The following is a 24,716-nucleotide window of genomic DNA, read 5'->3' as shown; positions in this document are numbered from 1 at the left end:
AGAAGCGAGTTCCCGCGCGTACGGGCAGCGACTTAGTCGAGGACACCTCTCGCGGTACTGGCAGGACAGCCGACCCTGACGCCCACGTCACCGTACGCTCGCATGTTCACCGAGGCAGCTCGCTGACACTTCGAGACTTCTGGAGTGGAGTATCAAGTCTTACGGCGAGGAAACACGACGGAGGTACCCAGTATGAGGGCCTGACCATGACGACGGGGCCCGGGACGAACATGAGCAGCGACAATTCAAGCACTCAAGAGCAAGCACTTGGATTCGGAGGCACGCGCAGAGGAGGAACTGCCGGTTCGCGGGGGCGACACGCGATGAATAGACGGAGTAGCTGGGAGGTGTATGCGGGTAATGCGAGCTCTATGACACAGATGTCTATGGCTACGACATGCGGTGGTTTGCCCCTACTCGACGACTCCTTCTGCAACACGTCACGTATAACGGCAACGATGTCCGAGCCCGGAGTCGACAGGCGCATGGGAAGGGGACCCGCCACCTTCCAGAAGCGGTTAAGTGAATCAGCACCTTCGGAACCAGGCATCAGTACCACGAGCCAGGAGCAAGAGAAGACGCACCCGGCGGGCCGACCCGAACGAAGTCAGAGCCCTATAGCAACGAGTGGATGGCGGGACGAGCAATGTGCTCCGCTAGAATCAATATACTTGTCGAGCTTGTCGGGCATGTACGAGCGCGCCACGACGGGAGATGAGCGAGCGACTTCGGAGGGCGGAGCCTGTCGAGCGATGATCAGCCTCGGCATACTGAAAACTGCGAGCCACGAGAGCTGGAGCGAACGTTCAACCTGCAGGTCCTGGAGTCCAGCGAGTAACCGAGCACGCGAGCGCAGGATCCAGGGATCAGGGCCAACGAGCGTGACCAGCATCGGAGGCAAGGATATGCGCAAGCAAGAGGGGCACACGCGGGAGGCGAGCGAGCAGACGCCATTGGACAAGGTGCAGACCGCGACCGAGACGTACACGGTCGACCGCCGTGAGTACAAGGCGCACCACCACGGTGCGGAGATAGAGGAAGAGATCAGGAATCTGCTGGCGGCGGCCAGACGAGTCTCCATGGTCAAAGACGATTACCCGCGGCCGGAGGAGCAAACGGGAACTGAAACACGGGCATCAGGACGGGCGCGAGAAGTGATTACGGAGGTTAGACTCACCGGTGGAATCGCTGGGAGCGACGCGTGTCTTGCAGCGGTCGGTCGCCGACACAGGAGCCCGTTCAGCGAGGTACTGGTACCGACGCGAGGAGATCGAGGAGGAACGGATGTGCCGTACCTAGTCGACCAAGTGCGGACCTATGAGTACTCGAGGGTGAGCGACATCGAACGAGAGAACGACGAGAGAATGGGGACTCCTGGACGCGGGACAGGCGGGGTGTCGAGCGAGCGATACGAGCCAGGACCACGGGCGAGACACTCACGGCGGGCGGGGTTTGTATGCAAAGATCTAGCGACGACGGGCATCGCGCAAGGCCGGGATTCCGACGGCGAGCTAGGCCGTGGCGAGAAGAGGATGGCGGGTGGTGAGGCTTCAAGCGCAGCCATTAGCGCGTGCAGCGGGGAAGAGAAGGAGGTCGGCGAGTTCTTGGCGGCGGCAAGACGAGTCTTCAAAACCGGAAACGACTGGCGGCGGCTGTACCAGCAAGCTGCACGGGTGACACAGGCGACTAGGCGGGTCGCGACAACAGCGTTAAAGGATAAGCGTACCGGGGGATGCATAACGACAAGCCGTCCACTTTCCTCGCAAGCCGAAGACTCGACATCAACTCCACGAGGCGCACCAAGCATGCAGGCGGAGGGAACGCACGCGTCAGACGTCCGGCAAGATACCCTGGTGCGAGATGGCGGGACGGCGGACGTGCTTGATACGCGCAAGCGGCAGGAGCGACAGGTGCAGGCGTTCAGACGGGTCGTGATTCGAGCGACGGAGACTACGCTCACCTATGGGATCTCCTCCACCGACTACGCGTACCCCGGACATTCACCTCCCTCTGCGAGGTCTGCCCTGCGCGTGCAGGAGCATGCGACGAGCGCGTTCGAGCTCGGAGTTGACGACACGCCCGTTTCGAGCACACAGCGGAGCGGTGATGGACGCGACAGCGGCGGGGACCGTGTTGACTTGGGAATGATTCAACAAGGCACCATGGTCGCGATGGACGAGAGAGAGTACGACGAGAGCTCGCGCGAGGATCACAGGCAGGGAGAGTCGGTGGAGGGAGGACTTCGGGGTCCGGGAGAGACGATCGCTCAAGCGCCCGAACCATGGTCTGCACAGCCTGCCGGGGTCTCGCTGGTCGCTCGAGTCGAAGCTTTGGCGCGTGTATTCTCGCACTCCCCGCATATCCTCAATACTAGCAGTTTTCCCGCGCATGGTCCTATCTGGCGAGGCGCAGAAGGCGCGACGGTTAAGGACTACCTCATGGCAAGATCGGACTCGGAGGAAACAGCGCGTAAGGTTCAAGACTCAGTAGACCCATATCGGCACGAAGCGAGCGCTCGTAGCCAGCAATTCAATGGTGCGCAGAGTGTCCACGCGCTTTCGGAGCACTGCGCAGATGGGCAAGGACGACCTGAACCTGAGAGGGCGGAGAGACAAGCGATACTTAGCACATGTGAGTTATCGGAGTACTCCCGGGTGAACGGACGCGATGCAGAAGGCCCGGGCGTGGATGAGCATTCGCTCAAGTGCAAGCCGACGGGCTCGGCAGTCGCAGGCTTGCTGTCGGAGGGAATGGTCGGTCAAGGTCCGGTTGCAACGCAGGAACCATCGGTGAGGCAGGCGCGCAAGGATCGTTATTCGCAGGACGAGTGCTACACGGACCTGAGTACATCGCGCGGGTCTGTTCGGGCAGTCGAGGTCAAGAAGATCTACGGCGACGGTAGCTACTACAGACGGACAGTGCGAACCATCGCGCGCGCAGGAGAGCCGTGTCATATCCGCCCTCCAGCGACGCCGAGCCAGTACATTGCGTCGGACCGAATGGAGCGCGAAGGTTGGACGGCGAGCGTTGAGAGTCGGGCAGCTACGAACGAGATACAGGCGAGCTCCCAGGATGACACATGCCGGAGGCAACGAAGAGAGCGAACGGGATACCGAGACACGTCGGGACGAAGGGTTGCAGGCAGGGACAGCGAGCGGGAGCTACGGGAGGAGCACGAGGAAGCGACGCAGACGTGGGTATGCGCGTCGACGAGCGACATCGCCGCGGAATACAGGAGAGTCGCAGTGATGGGCAGTAAGCAAGCCGCGGAAGGAACAGCTAGCGAACCTCGGTATCGGGAGCGTGCGGGCGCGGAACGGACGGACCTGGGCTAGATGAACGAGGTACCCAGCATAGAGGGAACCATGGAGATCGGAGGACAGAGGACGGGAGCGAGAAGACGGACAGTCAAACCGCGCCGAGCGTGAGCCTCGAGACTGATCCCTGCCGGAGGGAACGAGGCGAGACCAACGGGTTTGTGGAGTCCACAAGACGAGAGGGAGAAGAAGCCGATTGCCAGGATGTCCAGCGACAGGGCGCAGACCAGACGCGCGTGTCCGATGGTCAACGGGGATCAGGGGCGAGAACGGACACGCCAGTAGGCTCCGTACAGGGAACGGTTCGATGTGGATCTTCGGGCTACAGGAGGCGAGGTACAAGACTGCCGACAGAGAGGATGCCCGGGCTCGCGACATCGACGCTAGCCTGTCGGAGGAGGCGGAGCAGGGGGGGAGAGAACCCAGGGCGACGACCGCTGAAGTGCATGGATCAGGACTGGCGCGGTTCACCATCGGGGTACTAGCCTCTCGAGTCGCGGACAGGATACGCGCCACCTCGTATTCTTTCAGGTCACACAGGGGTTCCAACCGGTTCGCACGGATAACCATCTCTCGACACGCGCTACAGGGAGCGATGGGTGGTATTCGAGCGATCGTAGGAGGTGGTCGTCACACGCGGGGACCGGTACAGCTCCGAGGCAACGAGGAGCGGAGGGAGACGACTCAGAGGCGAATCAAGTGGAACGAGGGCTTGAGACTAGAGCACGGGCGGACGGAGGCTGGCGAAGATCCGGATCTACCGAAGGCGAGTACCAACAGCTCGGCACACGATGAAGAGCGATCCCGGGCGACCGATGTACAGCGGACCGATCGAGCGGGGTGCGTGCGGAAGAAGGTTGATTGTAAGACGAGGGAAGCAGTAGAGGCCCGCGCTCAGGCGGAGGGAAGCATGCGGACGCACCGTGCTGCGTCTAAGTGTAGCGAGGGCGGTACGTGCCGGAGCGGCCAGAGGAAGATTGCGAGTCCGCAGTTGCGGATGGGCGTGAAACGGGACTACATGCGAATCTGGTCGCGATCAGCCAGCAAGCCGGACCATTCGAGGACGAAGCGGGCGTACCAGCACAGCAAAGCACGATAGGTCGCACGATACCAGCATGCAGCGAGACGAGCGGGATGATGACCAGGGCCAGGTCGATGAGCATATGGCAGCGACGGGCAAGTACGCGCCAAGGCCGGTATCGAGCGATGTTCCGTTACGGCGAAACGAGGCCGAGAGAGGGGATGTCTGCGCGGAGAGCATGCAGTGCTGCGGCGCGAGCTTGGAACTGAGACCGGGCGGCCCCGGGGCAACCAGCCAGAGGTTCAGCTGTGGCGGTAGTGTTCCTACGACCAGGCCGCTAGGACCAGCTAACCGGCGATTGTCGTTGGGGACGAACTCAGATACGGGTGGGAAACACGCTGAACGTCAGGGAACAGATGAGTACATGCAGGGGTCAGAGGTACCATGGCGAGGACACGCAACAGAGAGCGGAGTACACGCGCAGACGAGCGGGGACTACTCGCGCTCGACAACGGACAGGACCGCGATATCGTGTTGGGATGAAGGAGGGGCTAGCGGAGCAGACGACCTAGTAATGGATGACGGGGACTCAGAGGAAGTTGCTGCACGAGGGGCGGGTAGCACGCAGCACATACCGGGTGACGGGAACTTGAAGACCGGGGGATCAGTCGATAAGGATGCGGTGACTCACAAGTGCACCGACCATCGCGGGACCCTTCCTACGACCGGGCAGCGAGAACCAGCTGGGTCAGGGATATCGCCGTGGACGCAAGGCGGGTACACGTGGACCGAGGACGACGGAACGGACGAGCACATGCAGGACAGCGAGTGCGCAGTAACACTCCTGCAGAGGAACCCGGTCGAGGTCAGTGAGCGAACCGGCAGTCTCGTGGAATCAAGAGGCGTACACGGGGAATGCGCTGCGGCGGACGAGCTTGCAGACGCGCACGGCGATACGGAGCAGCTCGCGAGCTATGAGGCTATGACCGGGCGGAGGGAACGAGGGGATGTAGAGGATCGTCTGGAGGCTGCTGGACGAGAGATCGCAAGTCAAGACGACCACTTAGGAATACAGAAGCACCACGCGGAAGGAACGCGAGCGTCTGGACGAGGGGATGGACTCACTAGTCCCTGTGCGGCAAGCGGTGCAGCTCGTATCGAATGGGTTTGGAAAGTGTTGCCTCGGATGGAAGAGGACGACGGTGGTACAGTCGGTCATGGCGTCGGGGAAGCGGAGGAAGGAGAGTGCTGCGGCGAGAAGGATAAGCCGTCGCAGGCCGAGATATTCACGAAGGAACCGAACGTGTTTATGCAGGGTATCCACGGCATGGCGAACCCTCAAGTTGCAGACGTACCGCGCACCTTTTCATGTATCCTCAAGTCAGTTATGATCCTATTAGCGGGTGCACTGGCGTGTAGCGGCATCTGGCGACATATGATGAAGGCTGTGTCAGGCCATCTGGGTCACGCTGCGGAGGGAACCACGTACGAGGATCTGGGCCGCAGGGAACACGACTCGGTTGCGAATCTCAAGAGGTCGTCGACGGGAACGGCAAACACGAGAGCTGATCGGACGGAGCAGTGCCAGGTGCGACTGGCTGCCCACGTAACGCGGCTCGGGGAGCAGACCAGCGGAGAGGGTGTCTCGGATCGACACGCGGTGCGAAACAAGAAGGGGCAGGACATCGAATCCCAGAGCATCCGGAGCGCATGTACGAGTCGGGAGCGAGAGATGGACGAGCACGCGTACGGGAGGGAGAGCATCAAGGGGCATAGGTCAGCTGTGGGTGTCAGTTTCGAGCACGGAACGAGTCGGAGGGAACAAGTGGAAAGCGAAGCATTCGTGCAGTCCACAAGACGAGAGGCAGGAGACGTCGAATGCCAGCATGTTCAGCGACAGGACGCAGACCAGACGCGCGGGCACAGATGGTCAGCACGGATCAGGGACGAGAACGGACGCAGTAGGGTCCGTACAGCGAACGGTTCGACGCGGGTCTACGGGCTACAGGTCTGGAGGTATAAGATCGCCGACAGAGAGCGTGCCGAGGTCCGTGACGTCGACGAAGGCCTGTCGGAAGAGGCAGAGTTGGACCAGGGAGGATCCAAGGCGACGACCGTCCAAGAAGGGCCTGCGCAGTTCCCTACTGGGGTGCCAGTCTCTCGAGTCGCGGAGGGGCCTGTTCGCACACAACATCATCTGGCGACACCCGCTATAGGAGGCGACGGGGGGTATCCCAGCGATCCGAGGAGGACGGCACACGCGGGGACCTGTACAGCTCCGAAGGATCGAAGGCAGACGACTCAGTGGCGAGCCAAGTGTCTGCCGAAGGCGGAAGTGAGCGGCCCAACAAGCGACGAGGGAGAGCGAACCAGGGGCTCGGAGGGAGAGAGGGTCGATCAAGTAGAGTGTGGGCGGAAGAAGGCAGATCGCAAGCTGTGCGCAGCAGTTGACCTCGCAGTCGTTGCGGAGGGAAGCGTCGGGTTTCCCAATGCCGAGGACAACGAGTGGAGAGGTCTCGGACTGAGTAAGGGGGATGCGGAGTCGACTCAAGGGGACACCGAGTGCGGCGAGGTGGTCGGGACGATAGAACTTCGAGTCGAACCTGGAACACCATCGGAGTGCGACGAGCCGACCTCTGGCCAACTGGAGCAGTTAGGGAGGCAGCAAGTCAGCACGCAGGTGAAGAGCGGGGATGTTGGGCGCGGTGTACTTGTGGTAGACGGCCGCATCAGTATCGAGAGCGAGCAGGGCGGGGACCATGAGGAGTCGACGAGCAGAGCGCGAGTATCTGACGGCGGAAGGTTGGTGTCAGACCTCTCAAAAGCTGCGAGCCGTGGCGAGCTAGGCGATGGTGAGGCCGTCGCGAATGCCCATTACATGCAAGGCCTGGAGGCGAGCGGAGAGCAAACCGAGACCGAGTCGGAAGACCGTGTATGTCAGGACGGGGAGCCAGCGTCGAGTCGAGACCAGTTATCGGCGAGCAATACGGCTGGACGTTCCGAGGATGGCAAGCAGTACTTGTCGAGTGGCGGAAGAACCAGGGAACCAGCTGACAAGGAGGCGGAGGCGACTCACGAGTGCATCAGCCATCGCGGGACTCTCCCTACGCCCGAACATCAGGAACCAACTGACTTGGAGACACCACGGTACATGCAAAGCGGGCACGCTCAGACCGAGCGCAAGGGAACGGGCGAGTACATGCAGGATGGCGATCACGAGGTCATGCCTCTGCAGAGGAACCTGGTCGAGGTCAGTGAGCGCACTGGAGATCTCATGGAATTAGCAGACATACCCCGGAAATGTTCCGTGGTGGACGAGCTTGCACACGCGCACGGCGATACGAGCCAGTTCGCGAACAAGCGGCCATGTAGTGGGGAGCCGGAGCTAGCTGATGAACACGCGGAGGGTAGCGAGACGAGGGAGGTAATGAGACCATGGGATCGCGTGGAGAAGCCAGGAGAGAATGGGTGTGCCGAGTGGGAGAGAATGTCCGAGTATACGCAGGTCAGCGATCATGTTGCTCTGGCCGAGGTGGACGAGTCAACCGGGGGTCGTGTGGACCGAATGGACGTACCTCCGGAGCGCTCTGCGGGGGACGAGTTGGCGCAAGTGCGGGACGATACGGGCCAGGCCGCGAGCTTTAAGGCGGCAGAATCGCAGGGCCTAGCCGAGGCGTCAGCACGCACATCGGGAGGGAGCAGGCGTGTCGAGTGCGAGAGAGAGAGGGAGTGCGCGGAGGACGGGGATGGGGCGACGGTTCTACAGGTGAACTCGTTCAGGACCAGCGAGGTAGCCGAAGGACTGGTGGGCTCACCGGACGTACCAAGGCGACGACACGTAACGGTGGCGAGGGATGTCGTGCAGGCTATCGCGGAGTCAGACGGGCGAGAGCTGGGACCACAAGCAGGATTCGTCGAAGTCAGCCGGCCAAACGGGTTCCCCGGGGCAGGTATGACGGGCCAATCGTTGCCACGAGAGGCGGGAGAGGGGCACGTACGAGCTCACGGCGACTTGAACCAGCTCGCGAGCATCCAGCTGAGTAATGGGGAACCCGGGCCAGCCGGTGAACACGCTGGACATGGCGGGGTTCGGGAAGCTGCGAGACCGTGGAGTCAAGCTGGGATGTCAACACGCATTGGCACGCCGGAAGGGAATGGACGCACTGAGTGTACGGGAGCGAGCACGCACGCGCAGGACAGCAATGGCGAGGCCGTTTTGCAGGTCAACCTGCTCGAGATCTGCCAGCCGAGCGAACCCTTGGCGGACATGACAGGCGTACGGCGGCAACGAGACGGGGGAGGCAGGGATGTACAGGCGCGCGGCGAGACGAACCAGGAGGCGAGTGCTGAGCCGAGTATGGGGGAGCGGGCGGATGAACGTACCGGCCGTGGCGAGACATGGAGGGTGCCGAGACGGATAGCAGCCGGGGAGCAGTTGTTGAGCGAAACCAAGGACGACGCGCACTCCAAGTACGAGGGGACGAGCAGTCAGCAGACCGGATACCTCGTGGACGCAAATGTACCGTGGCAAGGAGGCAGGATGGGCAGGCTTGCGCATACGGTCAGCGAAACGGACCAGGGCGCGAGCTTCAGGCCGAGAAAAGGCGACCGAGACGAGGCCATTTGGCTGCACAGAGTACAGGCGACAGCTACGTGCGACGAACCTCAAGACAGTACATTTGATCCACTGGACCGTACGTGCGAGGGCGGGAACTGTGCTGAAGTCAGCGAGAACATCGACTCGCCAGTCGACCTGCTACGGACCTTGCGACCTGACAGTGATGCGGACGATTCAGCAGCAGCGTTAAATGGCCACTTGTCAGAGGAGTGCGCGATTAAAGACGAGCCGGAAGAGGGATGGCTGCTAGGAGACTTCGGCGAGTTCGACACCGATACACCGGAGGAGGCACCCGAGGACGACCTTGTCGCGTGCTGGCATATTGCGGAGGACGGGCGGCGGCTATGGGGGTACATTCAGCGACTCGAAGCCGAGGCCGCCCTGCGCGAAGTTGAGCAGGCAGATGAATGGACCCCGGAGGACGACACACGCACCGTTGACGAGGACGCCGAGCGGAGCAGATGGTTAGCGCAGTACCTGGTACACGAGCGTGTGCGACTTGGGGGAGCGATCCCGGATAACCCTAGGACCGAGCACCTGACGCAACGGGAGATTGGACGAGCAGGTGGGCCAGGTGGCCCGAGAACGCAAGAACCCGCGGGACGCGAGCAACCACAGAGTTCGGAGCTGAGTAAAGGGGATCTTTGGAAGAGTGCGGGGGCTGGAGGCTGGCGAGACGGCGCGATCGACACGGATGAACCTGGACTCGGCGAGTGCCTGTTTGTCGGGTTCTCTGAGCTCAGGATGACGAAAGAGGTTTACGATGACGAGCTGGTGACCTGTTTCCTCCTCGACGAGCGCGGGCAATGGGTCACTGAGTCGCTTCCACGTGATGAGGCGAAGAAGGGCGTTGCAGAAGCAGATCAGCGGCTGCGCGGCGGGTCCACGCGCAGGATAGTAGGCGCAACTCGAGGCCACACTATGCAAAGCCCAGCGGAACGAGAGCGACCGCAGAGCGTGGATCCGAGTACCGGGGCGCTGCGGAGAGAAGCTGGACGTGGTGGTCAGCTCGACATCGCAATGGACGCAGAAAAATTGGGCTTCGGCGAGTGCTTACGGCTGGAGTCGGCGGGACTCAACATCCTGGAGGAGGCAGGCGATAATGAGCTGACCAGCTGCTGCCATCTCAACGAGCAGGGAGAGTGGGTCATTGAGTCCCTTCCGCGCGACGAAGCGAAGAAGGCAGTTGCGGAGGCAGACCAGCGGCTGCGCAGCGGGTTCATGCGCTGGTTAGGTACGGCCCGAGATCACCCTATGCAGGGTTCAACGGAACGAGGGCAATCTCAGAGTGTAAATTCGGGTATGGGGGAGCTGCGGAGAGAAGGTATCAGATCTGGTGGTCGGCGGCATGGTGCGATCAACGACACAAACGGGTCTCGACGTGGAGAGTGTCTACTTGTGGAGTTGGCTGAACGCAGTATCCCGGAGGAGGCGGGCGGCGATGAGCTGATCAGCTGCGGGCACCTAGACAAGAACGGACGGTGGATTGTCCAGTACCTGCCATGTGGAGACGCAGAGGGTGCGATTGCCGAGGCGAGTCGGAACTACGGCTGGCTCGACGAGGACGAAGAACATGCGCGAGGTTTTGACGCGACTCAGGGGTGCGGCACAGAAAATGGTCGAGCAGATGGACTCGCGTCGTTCATGTCGCAATGGATCGCTCTCGGTTAGGCAGGGTCCTAGCGGGGAGTAGGTGACCGGGGACGGTCACAATTCGAGTATGGGGGAGATGTGGGGAGTGGCCCCCACATAGGCCCGGACAGTATGTGTATTCACCTATTTTGGGCTCTCTGGACTGTCATGTTCCTTCCGAGCACATGGACTACCTTTCTTGTTCCCTCCGATACCCTACACCTTACTGTACTTCATGGACTTTGTGCGATTTGCTTTTGATTACCATATATAGTAACTAGAGACTCTTAGTCAGCTTTTGTGGCATACAGTGCCACGAAGACATGTACATACCTTAGTTCTCCCCCCTCCGAATCTAGGCAACTACGAGCACAGCTCGTCTCGCTGCTATCACATTTTCTGGAGTTGGGGGGCATCTCCCCGAGTTGGTCATTAGCGACCTAGTCGGGCCATCGAGAATCATTCGGACGGAAGCAGTGCCACGTAGTTGGAGCAACACCAGTACTACGAGATCAGGGCAAGTCGGAAGGAGTACAGGTTAGGCCAAGGACTCGCGGAACGAGCTTAGGAACCAGCGGAAGAAGAATACGAACCAGCGGAAGGAAGACAGGATCCAGCAAAACGAGGACAGCGACCTGCGGAACGAGCTTAGCGACTAAGGAACAGAGCTGGCCTACTCCGCAACGAGCCGAGCGACTACGAGAGTTCAGAATAGGACGTCGGAACAGGTACAAGGAGACAGAACGAGAACGAGAACACGGAACGAGCACGAGATTGAACGCGGTACGACTCGGAGCCGTTGACTGGAAGCGAGGTTGAGGATACGAAGCACGGAAGAGGCGAGGGAGCAGCGGAACGAGTCAGGACTCAGGATGACAGCTGTAGACGAGGCCTGGAGGACCGAGGATAGGGACAGCGAGCCAGAGGTTTGGCAACGAGGTCCGTCTTTGGCACTACTCCCCTCCGAGATGCATATTCCCCCGTTTCGACACACCCTCCCTTCATCCTGGAAGCCATGGATTGGCCCGCCCCTCGAACATCGTGCCCGGGGTACTACACTCCCGAGCTACACAGCGAGTCTGTCGCATCTGGAGCGCATTGGGATCCGGTCTGCGTGTCATCCCTCGTTGGGAGCAGGGCGAACGATCGACTGCCGTCTGGCTGCGTCCTCCACAGAGTGGATGGCACGACGGTGTCACTACGCTCGTCGAGTTCGTCGAGGTCATGCGGCGTTGGCCAGGACTCCCCGAGGAACTAAAGGTTGTACCCATGAGCATATTTGACTACGACGAACAGGCTTTCGTGAGTTTTCAGCGTGCGGCGGTCACCTTCTACGTCCGTTCTTTCGTCGACACATTCCATCGCTTGCCCACGCCGCCCGCTGTAGTACCTGATGGATGGCTGTAACGTCTCGATGCCCCACTCTCACGTTTATCTCACGTATATACTGTACAATGTATCACTCACGACGTGCCGGACGTATATTTTAATTGTGTATTATCGGAGTCCCGGCCAAGACGTATGCGAAAAGACTGCGAACGCGATAAGTGTCCAATATTCCACCTTTGCCACTTAACTCGAATCGCTGCTGACTTTAAGTTCAGGTGCGATCGCATAAAAGGGGCAGCTGCGCAAGCCCTAGCCATCGTACCCGCTCCGTCCCAAGATGCCGCCGCCCGACACTCGCGTACATGACATCCTGGACAGCTACCTGCCTCCGATGGCTCGACTGCGCTCGAATCTCCTCCGATGCACCGTCTATCGCGATATCAATCATCTCGCTGTCATCAGCCTGGACGACACGCCTCAGCATCACATAGGAACGGTCTTCGGCGTAGTAAGTGTCCTTCGCATTGTGTCCGACCTCTCCGACTGAAGACTCCCATACCAGTGCACTCAACCGGCAGGCCGCAAATGCGTCAACCACCTCAAGGCTGCAACGGTACAGATGAGCGACGACGAGCTCAAACGCGTTCGTCGCGAAGTCGCGGAGCTCGAGCCACCTCCCGAACATCATGGCGGGGCGCTGTACCTGAGGGCCGAGTTACCGGAGGAAGTGGATCTAGGGCGCCGCAGGCGTGACCCCCGCCGCCGCAGGAGACGATAACTAAATATGCGTTCATCTATATAAGGGTAAGACGACGCACACCTCTTCGAATGCACAGCTAATGGAGTGATACTAGGACGGAGATCCCCCAATCCGAGTCCCAATCGTTTGCGCTGTACGCGAAGATGACCTCGTCGAAGTCTGCTTCCGTCAGGCGATCACCTGCGATGTTTTGGGGCTGGACGAGAACGAGCACGACTACGAGACGTTTGACAAGCGTTTCTCTCGCTTCGTGTCCTGGCCTCGCACCATCGTCCCGCGGTACATACCGCGGGACGATGTGCTGGTGTATAGGCGAGTCGGTGTCCGTACTTGCCCGGGAGCGCAGAACCTCGCCTTCGGACGTCCCGACGCCCCCCTCTCCCGTCTTTACTCGAGCACATGGGAGCGAGCTCGCCGCACACTCCCGCTCATTCGCTGGTGACGACGGATGGCGCTTCTTCGCCGGGACAAGTCCTGCGTTCCGGGCGTGTCGTATCACAGCCCACCACGCCCTCGACATCGGCCGGTTCGCCTTCGCGTCGCGTTCGGCCGTCCGACCAAGCCAACGACTCGCCGAGCGTGAGGGTCTCAGCCGGGAAAAAGAGGAAGCGTGAGGAGGAGCAGGCGCAGGCGCAGGGCACGCCGCGTCGTGCAGCCAAAAAAGGAAAGGGCACGATGTTCGGGCCTGACGACCTTGGCCAGGTCTGGGAGGTCTTAGCAGAAGATATATTAGTCTTAGTTTCCTAAGCGTAGCGGTAGTCAACAGACCTCGCGATCTGCTCAACCAGATTGCGATTTGCGCCCGCAACGGATCTAGATACCTTAGCACTCTTCAACGAGATTGCGATCGTCGCTGGGCAGGCTAAACGCTAAAATGATACCTCGGGTGGAACAATAGTGATCGCATTTGGTTGGGAGCTAAGCTTTCACATAACCGCTTCGCGTCGATCTGCATCTCATCTACAGTCTAGGGTCGCAATCGCTTTCTCCTTCGCGAATCGTAAGCCTGTTTGACGTTGGTTGAATTGGCGTGTGCTGACCCACTATATAAGCTCCCACCGACCTTCCACGTCGTTCAACCCCGATTCCTCTCCCTCTGCTCGCGAACGTCCAACTGCATTCACTCTCCCCCTCGCTCGCGACCTTTTTTGCGCTAGACGACATGCCAGCCGAAGCTCAGCCCGCCGCCCAGCCAGCTCAGCTGCCTCCGGCTCCCGCCGACGTCAACTCGAAGGCCGACGACAAGAAGGTCCGCCAGCGCACGGACTGGACGGTCAACGGGCTCGACGTCGTGATGGACGGTTTCCTCAAGGACTGGAACAACCTCGCGGACACGAAGAAGGCCCGGAGGCAATTCCATGCTCGCGTCCTCAAAGACATCCTGCCGAAGTGGACACAGGAGACCGACCCAGAAGAAGTAAGCGTTTTCGATTGACGTCGAGACTTCAGACTGACAGACGTGTACTATAGGCTATCTACAACTACTTCAAGAACCACGGCGGGAAAGCATCGCACACCCGTGCGACCACCCCCGACGACGTCCATATCAACTCGAAGGACCTCTTCGCGAAGTCCCGCGCCAAGGGGCCCTCAGAGCTGTGGGCGGAGGTGCCGGAGAACAAAGCGCGCATCATGCAGAACTGCGAAGGGAAAAATGAAGTCGGCGCTGGAGGTCGGCAGGCGGCGACGCGCCGCGCTCTCTTCGAGCAGCTGCTGGCAGAGGAGAAGGCGATTTGGGAGGAGAAGGCGCGTGCTCCGCTTTCCTGCGAAGCACAGGAGGCAGCCATGGCTCGGTGCGTGATTAAACACGCCTTTCATTCGTTTGCTAACTCGACCCGTACTAGCAACCGGGAAGCCTTGACGGACAGGTTGTCCGCCCTTTTCCAGGGCGCCATCGGGGACGGGGCCAACCGCGTCGGCGACGCCGTGTTCTATTGCCTCCTAGGCTTCAACGATCACCGTAAGCCTGTTCAAGTCAAGCAGTAAGTGTTCACATTGTCAACTTCATGCAGAGCTGACAGCGATTTTCAGTATCTTCGCAGGTAACAAGCTCGCAGGACAGACCTTCCCGGCCTGGGGGGCGCCGAACTGGCGACCCAGCTTGAACGATGGAGGCAATACGTATGCGAAGTGCTTCGTAAGTAAATCTCGGCCTCACTGTACACAAATACTAACATCATACATAGCTACACGACCCCCCAACAACCCGCCGAAGAGCTCGATGAAATCGACGACGGCTTACTCTACGAGGATGGCAGGCCCATGCTACCGTCCTGGGGTGCCGACATGACGGGGCGTAAGGCGGCGGAGATCCTCTGGGCCTTCTTCCGTGGGTCATGGGGTATGTACAACCGAGTTTTGTGTTGAACAGTACTCACTGTCCTTTGCTCTGCAGCTCGTGCTCATCGCGGCGTCCCCGAGGTGCCCGTCCTCGCGCCCGAAGCTATCACCTTGCGTCTGCTGGCTCTCGAATGGCCGGCCCCCATCTTCAGCGACCCGGATGCGTTGACAGTCGTACGACTCAGCGCGTTGTGGGAGAAGATCCGCGAGAATCAGGAGAAGGACACTCACTTTGCCTTTGAAGATGCGGCCCCACAAGTCGAAGCCGCAGCCCACAAGTCGAAGCCGCCGCACCTCAAGTCGAAGACGCGGTACCTCAAGTCGAAGACGCGGTCCCTCAAGTCGAAGACGCGGCGTCAGAAGTCGCCGAGGCGCCCCCACAAGTTGCAGACGAGCGCGCTCACGACAACGCCGTTACCGAGCCTGCGGGCGACCTCGCCATGGTAAGCCTTCACAAGCATCAATGTTTCAGTGAACTCATTCTCTGAATAGGTCGACAACTCGGTCGTTGTCGAGGGGGACGTCGACAACGACGGCCGCACCCGCAACAACGCCATGTCGGACGATGGGTCGGCGCCGGACGATGAAACGGCCAAAACCGGCAATACTACGGATGCGACTGGGATGGACGAGGACGAGGAGATTGAGGATGAGGATTGGGAGATGGTGGGGGCTCACGACGAGATTAACGGTGCGTATATGGTTGTATTTTGACAACTCTCAATGGCTCATCGACATGGATGGTTAATAGCCAACGAGGCCGAGCCTCCAAAGACTCGGAGGCGCGGGAGAGGTCGCCGCGATGGAGAGGTCGCCGGGATGGACATCGACGGCTCGGCCATCGAAGGTATGCCCGATTATCCATGCTATCTTCTGTTTGGGAGCTGAGCTCGACAACGTAGATGACGGCGCGAACAGCGCGAAGGACAGCGATACCGAGGAGCCCGCTACCAAGAAGCCGAGGGTTGCCAGTGGTCGCCGCGGTGCGCAAACATCGGCGAAGGGTGGCAATAACAACAGGTACGTGTTTTGTGTTCGTGTAAATGACGTCGACTTATTAATGTTCTTCTTGCTTGGTGTCAAGTGTCATGAAATCTCGCGCGAAGGCCTCGAAGGCCTCGGGTGGTAGTACATCGGCGCCGGCGCGAGTGCTTCGCTCGACGGCTCAAAGCTCCAAGTAAGTCCACTATTCTATTGACCTACTGTTTCTGACATTCACTGTAGGCCTAATACTCGCGCAGCCACTCGTAAGGCCTAAGTACGTCGAAGGCCCTCATGTCCTGCTCTATGCTCTTGTCTTGTCTTGTCTTGTCTTCGTCGTGATATTGACCTGTCATGTGACTCATGTCATTTATGGTAATCTGCTGTCTTCGTGAGTGATTACTTATGGCTTAGCATTGTCTCAGAGTGTTTCTTCGTGGTTGAGTAGTGGCTTTACTATGTCTTTTGTGGTTGCTTAGTACTGGCTTAGTATGTCTTTTGTGGTTGCTTAGTACTGTCTTAGCATGTCTTCGTGGTTCATCAGTACTGGCTTAGCATGTTCTCGGAGTAGTTATGTCTGCAGGATGAGCAGTTCATAGAGTTGTCTCAGCATGTTCTTATGATCAGTTTGGTAATGGATTAGATGTTGATGGAATTGTATCTGTGTGACTTAAGAGTGGATTGAGGTGAACTTTGAACTGACTTAATGTTGATTGAGTGGTGTATTATGCTTTCACTTAGGATTGACTTTGTAGTGGATTAGCTGTCATACACAGGATTAGCAATGGATAACACTTCCACTTAGAGTTGACTTTGAAGTGGATTAGTGTTAGGCTATCCTGTCATAGACAGGATTAGCAATGGATAATGTTTTGACTTAGGATTGACTTTGAAGTAGTTAGCACTAAGCCATACTGTCATGAACAGGATTAGCAATAGATTGGGATTTGGTTTAAGACACATGAGCATTGTTAAGCACTGTCTTGAGACAGGATTAGGACTGGTATATTTTGTCTTAGTACATAGATTAGCATAGGATTATGAACATTCACATGGGTTACATTGGATTGGAACTGGATCAAAAATACTCAAGTCATGATTTAGCATTGATCAGCAGGGGATTAGACATGGATTGAGCATGACTTAATGAAGATTAGTGTTCATCTCAAACCTACTTAGCCTCAACTACTTGTGAATCTATTGCCTAAGTTATGGCTAAGCATGGCTAATCTATGGTTAGGAAATGATTAGACATGGGTCAGATGTTACTTAGCCAAGATTAATCCTCTGAGGATTAGCTTCATTGATCCTATATGGGTAATTAATTGGCTAAGCAGTTTCTCAGCAAGTCTCAGCAATGGATAAACTATGGCTAATCTATGGTTAAGTGTGTATGGATTAGCTGTACTGATTGTCCTTGGCTAAGCAAAAAGTCTAAGCAATGGATGAACAATGGATAATCCATGGTTAAACCTGTATGGATTAGCTGTACTGATCCTGCTTGGCCAAGCAACTGGCTAAGCCATAGCTTAGCACAGGATTGGGTTAAATGTGTATGGCCTTTAAGTTGATCTAAAATACAATATTGATTCAAACTTAATCCGATTTAAATGCAGAAGACGGTTTCTGCCAGTAGGACCTTCCCATTGTGGCAAGGGACGAGGAACGTTGCAAGGAAGAGTGGGCTTTGCGGAGGAGGCACAAGTGGAGGCTTGAGGAAGAGATGTGTTTCGGCGCCAGTCACCCAAACGAACACCGATGTTTATGACCAGTCACCAAATAGTCTACGATTTTGTACCGGGGCTTTGCCCTTTCTCTGCATCATTTATGTTAGTATAGATATATCTACATTCATTGTGTCGGTCGTCACTGTACATTCAATGCTTTTTTGGCCGCAAACATCTTGAGGCAGACCACCGGCCGGACCGTTAGAAACCCGGCCGGTCATCGCTCGGACCATTTGGTCCCAAGTCGAAACTCAAAACCACTCAGTGACAGCAATGTGACACCACGGGGCAGCGCAACTACGACCAGCCGCCGCTGAGTGGAAGCCCGCAGCCCGGGGCACCCGTTCCGAGGGCTCGGCGCCCGGCCGGATCGTTGTAACGAAGCAACCGACCACGGGTGGCACGTTCTGGAATAGAACCGGGGCGGCTTCTCCGCTCCACTCGTAGGGGCCAAGCGGCCGGCGACACAGACATCCCATATGGCCCGAGTCATTTCATCAATTCGGTGACTGGAATGTGCCCCAACCCGACACCAGGGTGGCCAAGCAATGCCTGGGCGTGAGCACGTGACTCGGATCAACGGCCGGGACGATCGAAACCTGTGATTGCCGGCCGCATCAATTGCTACGGAGCCAAAGGTGGTTCTCCCGGACCGTTGCTGATGTCGGTGTTATGCTTCGTTCACTAGAGGCAAATCTGCGACCGTAACACATATTCCATCAGCCGTTCGGCCGGATCACCGAGGACCCATCGCCGCAAACAGACAGCCGGGTGCGGGTGACGGGCAGTGGTGTGACAGTTGCACCGATGGGGGTCCAATGAATCTCATTGGTTTTTCCCCCCTGTCCACCGATATTCTGCATCATCCGGGTGCTCCGGCCGGCCCGTTACAAACGCCGACCTCCTTGAAGCCTTGCTTTCCAGGCTGGACGATGGCTCGACTGCCGAGGGCAAGCTCCCCTACTGTGGTGGAGGTTGCCATACAGAGGACGAGAACCAAGCGGGGAGTTAAGTCCGCATCGTTCCGTAAAACAATGTATTGCAAACACCACCGCCGACTCCTCAGCGGCGCTCGCAGCCATCCACGAGGCAGTCAAGCTGGATGAGACAGGAGCAGGATGACGACCTCCTAACAATATATTCTCGACTTTTACCAGCGCGGAAGGGAGCTCCCCAGGTACGATAGTTAGATCAGCACAAGCAATGTCGGTGATGACATTATTCATTAGACTCAACCCCAAATGCTACGGGAGTGGATCCCTCTGCAAAATACATACCTCAGGTCTGTCTATGGCAGTCAAAGCCCCCAACGACCGGCCGAGAAGGCACCTTCGAGTGCGCAGCTGCAGTGCGGAGGCGGCGTGTGGAAGTGTTCATCGTGCATCGTTCGCCCATTTACTGTCACACTTGCTGTCTCACCCAGCACCGCCGAACACCATTCCACCGAGTGGAGCAGTGGAGGATTGAGGGCTACTGGGCCCCTGCCTGGTTGAAGGATGTCGGGCTGTGCATCAATTTGGGTCACCGAGGTGCACCTTGCCCGGTCCCTGAGCCCTTCGCCGACGTCGATGATGACGATGAGAACGGCCGGCCGAGGAAGAAGAAAACGACCCGGAGGCTGCTCAGGACGATCCTTTGCGACATGCCGACCCTCCACCAAGACCACCGGCGTCCATGATGACCATCGTCGACACGACCGGCATACACTTTCTGCCGGTGAGATGGTGTGGATGCGCCGGCGCGGCCAGTCATACCTCTCAGCTCCTTGACTGTGGCCTGTATCCGGCCAGTCAACGTGCCGCTCGAACGTGCTTCACATTCACCGTGCTCGATGACTTCCTGCTCGACAACCTTGAGTGCAAGACGACGGCGATGAACTACTACCGGCGTCTTCGCCGAGTCACTGATCCTGTGTTCCCCCATGAGGTGCCGGTAAGTGTGCGGTTCTCTGTAAGAGGTGCGAGGACATGGCTCACGAGTGACAAGGACCGATATTTGGAGCTCCTCAGAGTGAGTCGGGAGTGGACCCTGCTGCAAGCCAAGAAGGAGCATGGGTACGGCCGGCCTGGCGTGGGGTTCCGGGAGACGGTGACCTTGCGAATTTCTGTGCTGCATGCCCGCAACCTGGTGTAAATATCCCACACGAGTGGCAGGCCGACGACCGAGAGTAAGTTGATGCGTGCACGTACTCTGCGAAAGCTGACAGCGCCGGCAGCTATTTGTACGCCCGAACGTACGTCATGGACGGAAACTTCCACGCTGAGCAGATGCGGATGCGGAATCCAGGGAACGATGTTCCTCTTATGCCGGGAAAGATGTTTATGGTCAACCCCGGGCCTTACGAGGACCACCTGCTGGTGGCGAAGGAAGTTAAGATGGTGAGCTTTACCACTCGGGCAATAACGCTCGGCCCGGTGCTGACGAGTGGACAGCCCTCCACCTGCCACGATCATAAGGCGGTATCGCAGGCAAACGCCGACAGACACAAGCTGGCAGTCACCGGCATAGGTGCAACATCGTGTGCCAGACACGGCTGCTTCGTGCCTCATTCGGTGGTGAACTTTCAGAAAGGGGAGCGCCAAATGAACATGGATTACTCCCTATCAAATGCCCTCGGGTATCAATCCAAGGGCCTCACCCACGTCTACCTATGTTATGACATCGTTTGCCAGTACCATGTGTATCTCGACAAACGGTTTGCGGGTAACCCCCATCTTCATATGCCCAGCGGTCTGGTGCTGTACAAGTGCATCGGCCTTTTCCACGTACACGGCCATCAGGCAGTGTGCGAGGTCCGCCACTCCCTGACCTTCACAAAGGGCGCCGGCGAGGTCGACGGCGAAATCATCGAAACACAGTGGTCGACGACAAATCGTATCTCTGGCAGCACCCGGACGATGTCGACGTCCCACCGGCAGGAAACACTCGACCGGCACATGAATGACTGGAACTGGAAGAAAATGATTACCATGGGTACGTCGCCAGGGCTTCCACTGCCACATCCTCATCATCTGAACAACCGGTAGTGGCATCCCTAAGGAGGAAGATAAAGGCGAACCGGCCCCTGCTCGCCGAGATGAAACAGGACCTCTTGGCGAAGGAGTCAGGATTGAACGCCGAGACTCTGCAGAGCTGGAAGCGCGAATTGAACATCGCTCAACGCCGGCGCCTCACCAATGTGAAAGCGATGGACAAATACCTTGTGAAGAAACCAATATGTGAGTGCATGCGATAGACCCGGGCGCACGGTGACATAACTCCCTGAACATTGCAGTGCCCACTCAGACAGACCTCCTGGTACAGCTCACCGAGGCCGAAGGAAACGGTGGCCGGATTGTCGGGACTGCCGAGTGGATTGCCGAGGGCCTCAAGCTTGAGGAGCTACAGTATGTCTTGTATGCCGCAGTACGAGGTCATGCTAATGCACCAACAGACTTACCATCCGAAGAGACGTCAAGCAGCAAGGCGAAAAGATCACCAAGCCTCAGCAACTGAAGCTCGCTCAACGTCGGAAGGCCCTGGAGACACGAATCCGACGGTTTCACCGGCAAGCCAACGCAATCAGCCACCGGGCAGACTGGGGTGTTGATGAATCCGAGGCAGATGATGAGGAATGGGAGGATGAAGGCCCGGTCGTCGCCCGGGAGCCACACGGCCCATGGAGTATGTTCACCAGCCGGCCGAAGCTTCCGCACAGCGAAAACATGGCCGAGCAGACCCCGCTCGGCCTCCCATCCAACTTATCTCCTGTCGTGTTTGATGATGAGAGTCTGAAACGTCTGGCCGAGCAGGAACTCACCCTTCGGCGTGGTCAAGCCAATGATGCGCTCCACCAGCTCCGCCTCCTTCTCGGCCACAAGTCTTTTCAGTTTCGTACCAGCATTCGGCATGGCAAGTCCAACACCAAGCGCACCCGAGCATTCACCACAATGAACAAGCTCGACCGGGCCGTCTCTATTCATGCGTCAATCTACCGGAGGTGCAGAGCTGCCATGGTGGTCCTCGGTCTCTCAGAGGAGGAGCAACTCAAGTATCAGCGTCTCAGTAAAGAGGACCTCAATGTCACCACCGCCATCGCCGAACCAAACAAGCCCGGCCAGAGGCACAAATCGACGTCATGGATCTGGAATATCGATGTCGGAGGAGATCTCGACAGGAATGATACACTCTCAATCAGTGAGCAGTACACTCCATGCGTGTCCGCCATATGTCTCACCGGTATTATAGTTCACCGGATTCACTGGTTCCACGCACGCTCCAAAGTTGATCGCCTGGAAGAAGAGGCCGGCATCTTACGCCGGGAACTTGATTCGGTGGGGAGGTATTTCTCTCACCACGCCGAGATGTGGAGAGACCGGGCTATCCAGCACCCAGGCGATGATTATGCAGGGTTCGCTCCGTACTGCCGGAAGCGTGCCGCGATGTACGACCGTTTATACCGAGATGCTCAGCAGACGTATAGGGATGTTTATGCTGACCCGAACATTTTTACGTAGTGAGACCCGGCAGTTTATGTTAACGAATATATTGAACTTTGGCTGAATTCATGACTGTATGTTGCTACCATGGCCTGCCGAGCAGAACGTTAAAGCTTCCGGCCGACCATGGTGCTGAAGGGTTGCCTGCAAGACAACACCGAGTACATACACCGAGGAGACTTAGTAAGCTACCCCAAGACGCCCGACCCTGGCCAATCATCATCAGGAAAAATCGGATTAGCTTTCAGGACTTTCAAGGGAAAAAAGGTAAACCAAGGCACAAAGACAACCTCCCTTCTTTATCTACGTTCAAAGTCCCAAAAAGTCTTTGTAGCCTTCCGCAGTGGTAAAATACGTTGAGCACATCCAATGCTTTATTACAATAGATTCTTGACTGTCTTTGGATATTTGTCCACACATTCAAGACGCATAATGCCTCAATGGCATGTCGCACTTTCAAGTCTTTTTACACAATGGTTCACTTGATTGACTTTTATGACGGACAGTTCTTTTGTGTCTTATTAGGTTGTGCAGATGATAGTGGCTTTGGGCTGATACTAATACAACGGTACAGATACGGTACAGGATATTGCTACTACGCTCCGAAATACACACCGCGTGAGGCGAGACAGATGGCAGAAGTGGAGGAAACGTCGACGTCGACTGAAATACGTACTCTAGTAGTCCAAGGGAGTGTTGATTGGTAGGATATATGCCTAGGAACAGTCTTCAGTTGTGCATAACCCAGATACTACGTACAGTACTCACCTTGGAACTCGTACGCACGGACTGTAGAACGCTACGGCACTCACTAAGTGGACGAGCCCCCCTCACTGTCTCCTCCTTCCTTACCATCGCCCTGCCTACGACCTTCGGCAACCGGATCCCGTTCATCTGCAGGAGAAGGTCAGTGAACGTCAATATACTACCACGTCTTCTAATATCATACCTTGCAGCTCGTCGACCTCGTCAACCGCGACCTCGTCAACCGCGACCTCGCCGTCCTTCTCTTGCTCAGCGGTCCGCGCTGACTTCGCAGCGGCTCTTGAAGAGGACGGTTTCGCCGAGGACGGTTTCGCCGAGGACGGTTTCGCCGTGGTTGGACGCGATGTTGACGGCCCACTGGCAGGTCTGGACGGTGACGCCGGCTTTGCGGCCTGTTGCAAAGCCGTCCAGTCCATGAAGTTCTCGTCTGGCTCGTCGTCCGACTGATCGCTGGTGATGCCGTCGACACGCTGACTGCAGATCATTCTTGATCAGTGGCTCTTTTCTGAACGCAACTGACTCACCTGATACGGCCCCAAACGTACGTCTTGAGGTCGCGGTAGTAGTCAGGCGCGTTCTCCTGCATGGCCTCCAGTATAGTCATGAGACTATCCCACCTAGGCTCACGGTCGTCAGTGAGTTAAGTTGAGAGACGGCGACGGCAACTACTTACTTTGGAGCGAACTGCCTGTTCGTGAACATGATCTGAGTAGAGCTAACGGCTTCCTTGAGCCCAAGCTCGATCTGATTCCAGCAACCGGTTAGCGATATACTGAAGAGAAATACGGCGTCCGCTCACCGAGTTGCACACGAGGCAGATGAGGTTGTCGGGCACCTCGCGGAAGCGATGGACCGCTTGACCGGCGCCGCCGTTCCCCAGGAACCATTGCTGCACTATAATCTCGGCGATCGCTGGGTGGCGGAACGGCTGCTCGGGGCTCACGCGGCATTTCTGGTGGGTCTCAGCGTTGTTGAGAATATGAAGACGGAGCATGGGACGCACCTTAGTGTCGAGCCCGTCCTTATTCCACGCAAGCTCCATGTCCCCGAACACAAAGTTCGGGATGTCGTGCTTTACACCGTTCACCCGCATTGGATGGGTCTTGAGGAGCCATGTTGCGAGAGATACACGCCGCTGCTTTGGGTGCATGTTCAAGCCGTACGCGTGTTCAACCACGGTCTTAGCCTTCTTCTTCACCTCGTTGCGCAACTGCGCAGCCACCGCCCACACCTGACCAACCTCACTAAGTAACTGAAGACGGAATACATTGAGAGACTCACCACGGTATTCACTGACGTCCGCAGATGATTTCCCTCGTCACCCTCCCCCGCCTGCACCTTCGCATACGCCCGCCTAAGTTCCTTCTTCTCCCGCGCATCCTTATTCTTGCCCTTGCGTGCGTCTTTGAGAGCCTCGGCTGTAAGGTTGACGTTCGCGAGCAGGCGTGGGCTGGAGACGTTGGAGTCGCTGGTCCAGGCCGACTCGAGCGAGAGGGTGAGGCGGAGCGAGTTTTGAGCCACGACGGCAAGGGCGCGGATCTTGGGAGGGAGGTCCGCTAACTTGACACGCTGGCGCGGCTTGGTGTTCTTGGCCCTCGCGGACTTCTTGTCCTTCCCCTGTGTGACGACCTGGCCAGGCTCAAACGTTCTGTGGACGTCTAGTCAGATGGAAGACTTACCATCTCCGAGTCGTCTTCATCGATTAGCTGGTCACCGCTGACATCCTCGTCTGAGCTGTGGACGCTGAG

General features: G+C 57.8%; 4 protein-coding genes across 4 annotated transcripts; 3 read left to right on the top strand and 1 right to left on the bottom strand.

Annotated features, from left to right (window-relative positions):
• Positions 1-2,454: 2,454 nt before the first annotated feature.
• Positions 2,455-5,324, top strand: B0H18DRAFT_1001887 (uncharacterized protein; the record flags this gene model as incomplete). Its single annotated transcript, XM_048028333.1, has 6 exons — positions 2,455-3,303; positions 3,336-3,555; positions 3,579-4,267; positions 4,288-4,468; positions 4,510-4,955; positions 5,209-5,324. Exons 1-6 carry the CDS (start codon positions 2,751-2,753, stop codon positions 5,322-5,324), a joined length of 2,205 nt encoding a protein of 734 aa, XP_047894355.1. The 5' UTR covers positions 2,455-2,750.
• Positions 5,325-12,254: 6,930 nt separating this feature from the next.
• Positions 12,255-16,275, top strand: B0H18DRAFT_1118237 (uncharacterized protein; the record flags this gene model as incomplete). Its single annotated transcript, XM_048033751.1, has 17 exons — positions 12,255-12,425; positions 12,480-12,644; positions 12,772-12,956; positions 13,024-13,287; positions 13,649-13,677; positions 13,730-14,094; positions 14,148-14,470; positions 14,522-14,659; positions 14,709-14,798; positions 14,864-15,018; positions 15,073-15,208; positions 15,262-15,460; positions 15,510-15,708; positions 15,769-15,864; positions 15,920-16,037; positions 16,102-16,194; positions 16,242-16,275. 17 exons carry the CDS (start codon positions 12,255-12,257, stop codon positions 16,273-16,275), a joined length of 2,760 nt encoding a protein of 919 aa, XP_047894354.1.
• A 3,127-nt stretch (positions 16,276-19,402) lies between these two features.
• B0H18DRAFT_1118236 (uncharacterized protein) lies at positions 19,403-22,221 on the top strand (the record flags this gene model as incomplete). Its single annotated transcript, XM_048033750.1, has 9 exons — positions 19,403-19,657; positions 19,712-19,813; positions 19,879-19,892; positions 19,941-20,103; positions 20,158-20,698; positions 20,752-20,943; positions 21,000-21,111; positions 21,159-21,901; positions 21,953-22,221. 9 exons carry the CDS (start codon positions 19,403-19,405, stop codon positions 22,219-22,221), a joined length of 2,391 nt encoding a protein of 796 aa, XP_047894353.1.
• A 503-nt stretch (positions 22,222-22,724) lies between these two features.
• B0H18DRAFT_1118235 (uncharacterized protein) lies at positions 22,725-24,701 on the bottom strand (the record flags this gene model as incomplete). The annotated part of the gene is made up of 11 exons (XM_048033749.1): positions 22,725-22,760; positions 22,819-22,919; positions 22,972-22,992; positions 23,056-23,097; positions 23,153-23,442; positions 23,493-23,585; positions 23,642-23,712; positions 23,768-23,920; positions 23,972-24,199; positions 24,250-24,597; positions 24,648-24,701. Coding segments are annotated over 11 exons (1,437 nt in total), but the record flags the coding sequence as incomplete, so codon positions are not given.
• Between the last annotated feature and the right edge of the window lie 15 nt (positions 24,702-24,716).

Source organism: Fomitopsis serialis, assembly GCF_022376445.1.
Source record: "Fomitopsis serialis strain Sig1Antser10 chromosome Unknown B0H18scaffold_26, whole genome shotgun sequence".
Lineage (NCBI taxonomy): Eukaryota > Fungi > Basidiomycota > Agaricomycetes > Polyporales > Fomitopsidaceae > Fomitopsis > Fomitopsis serialis.
The sequence above is the reverse complement of the archived record's forward strand: the minus strand, read 5'-3'. Positions and strand labels throughout refer to the sequence as shown.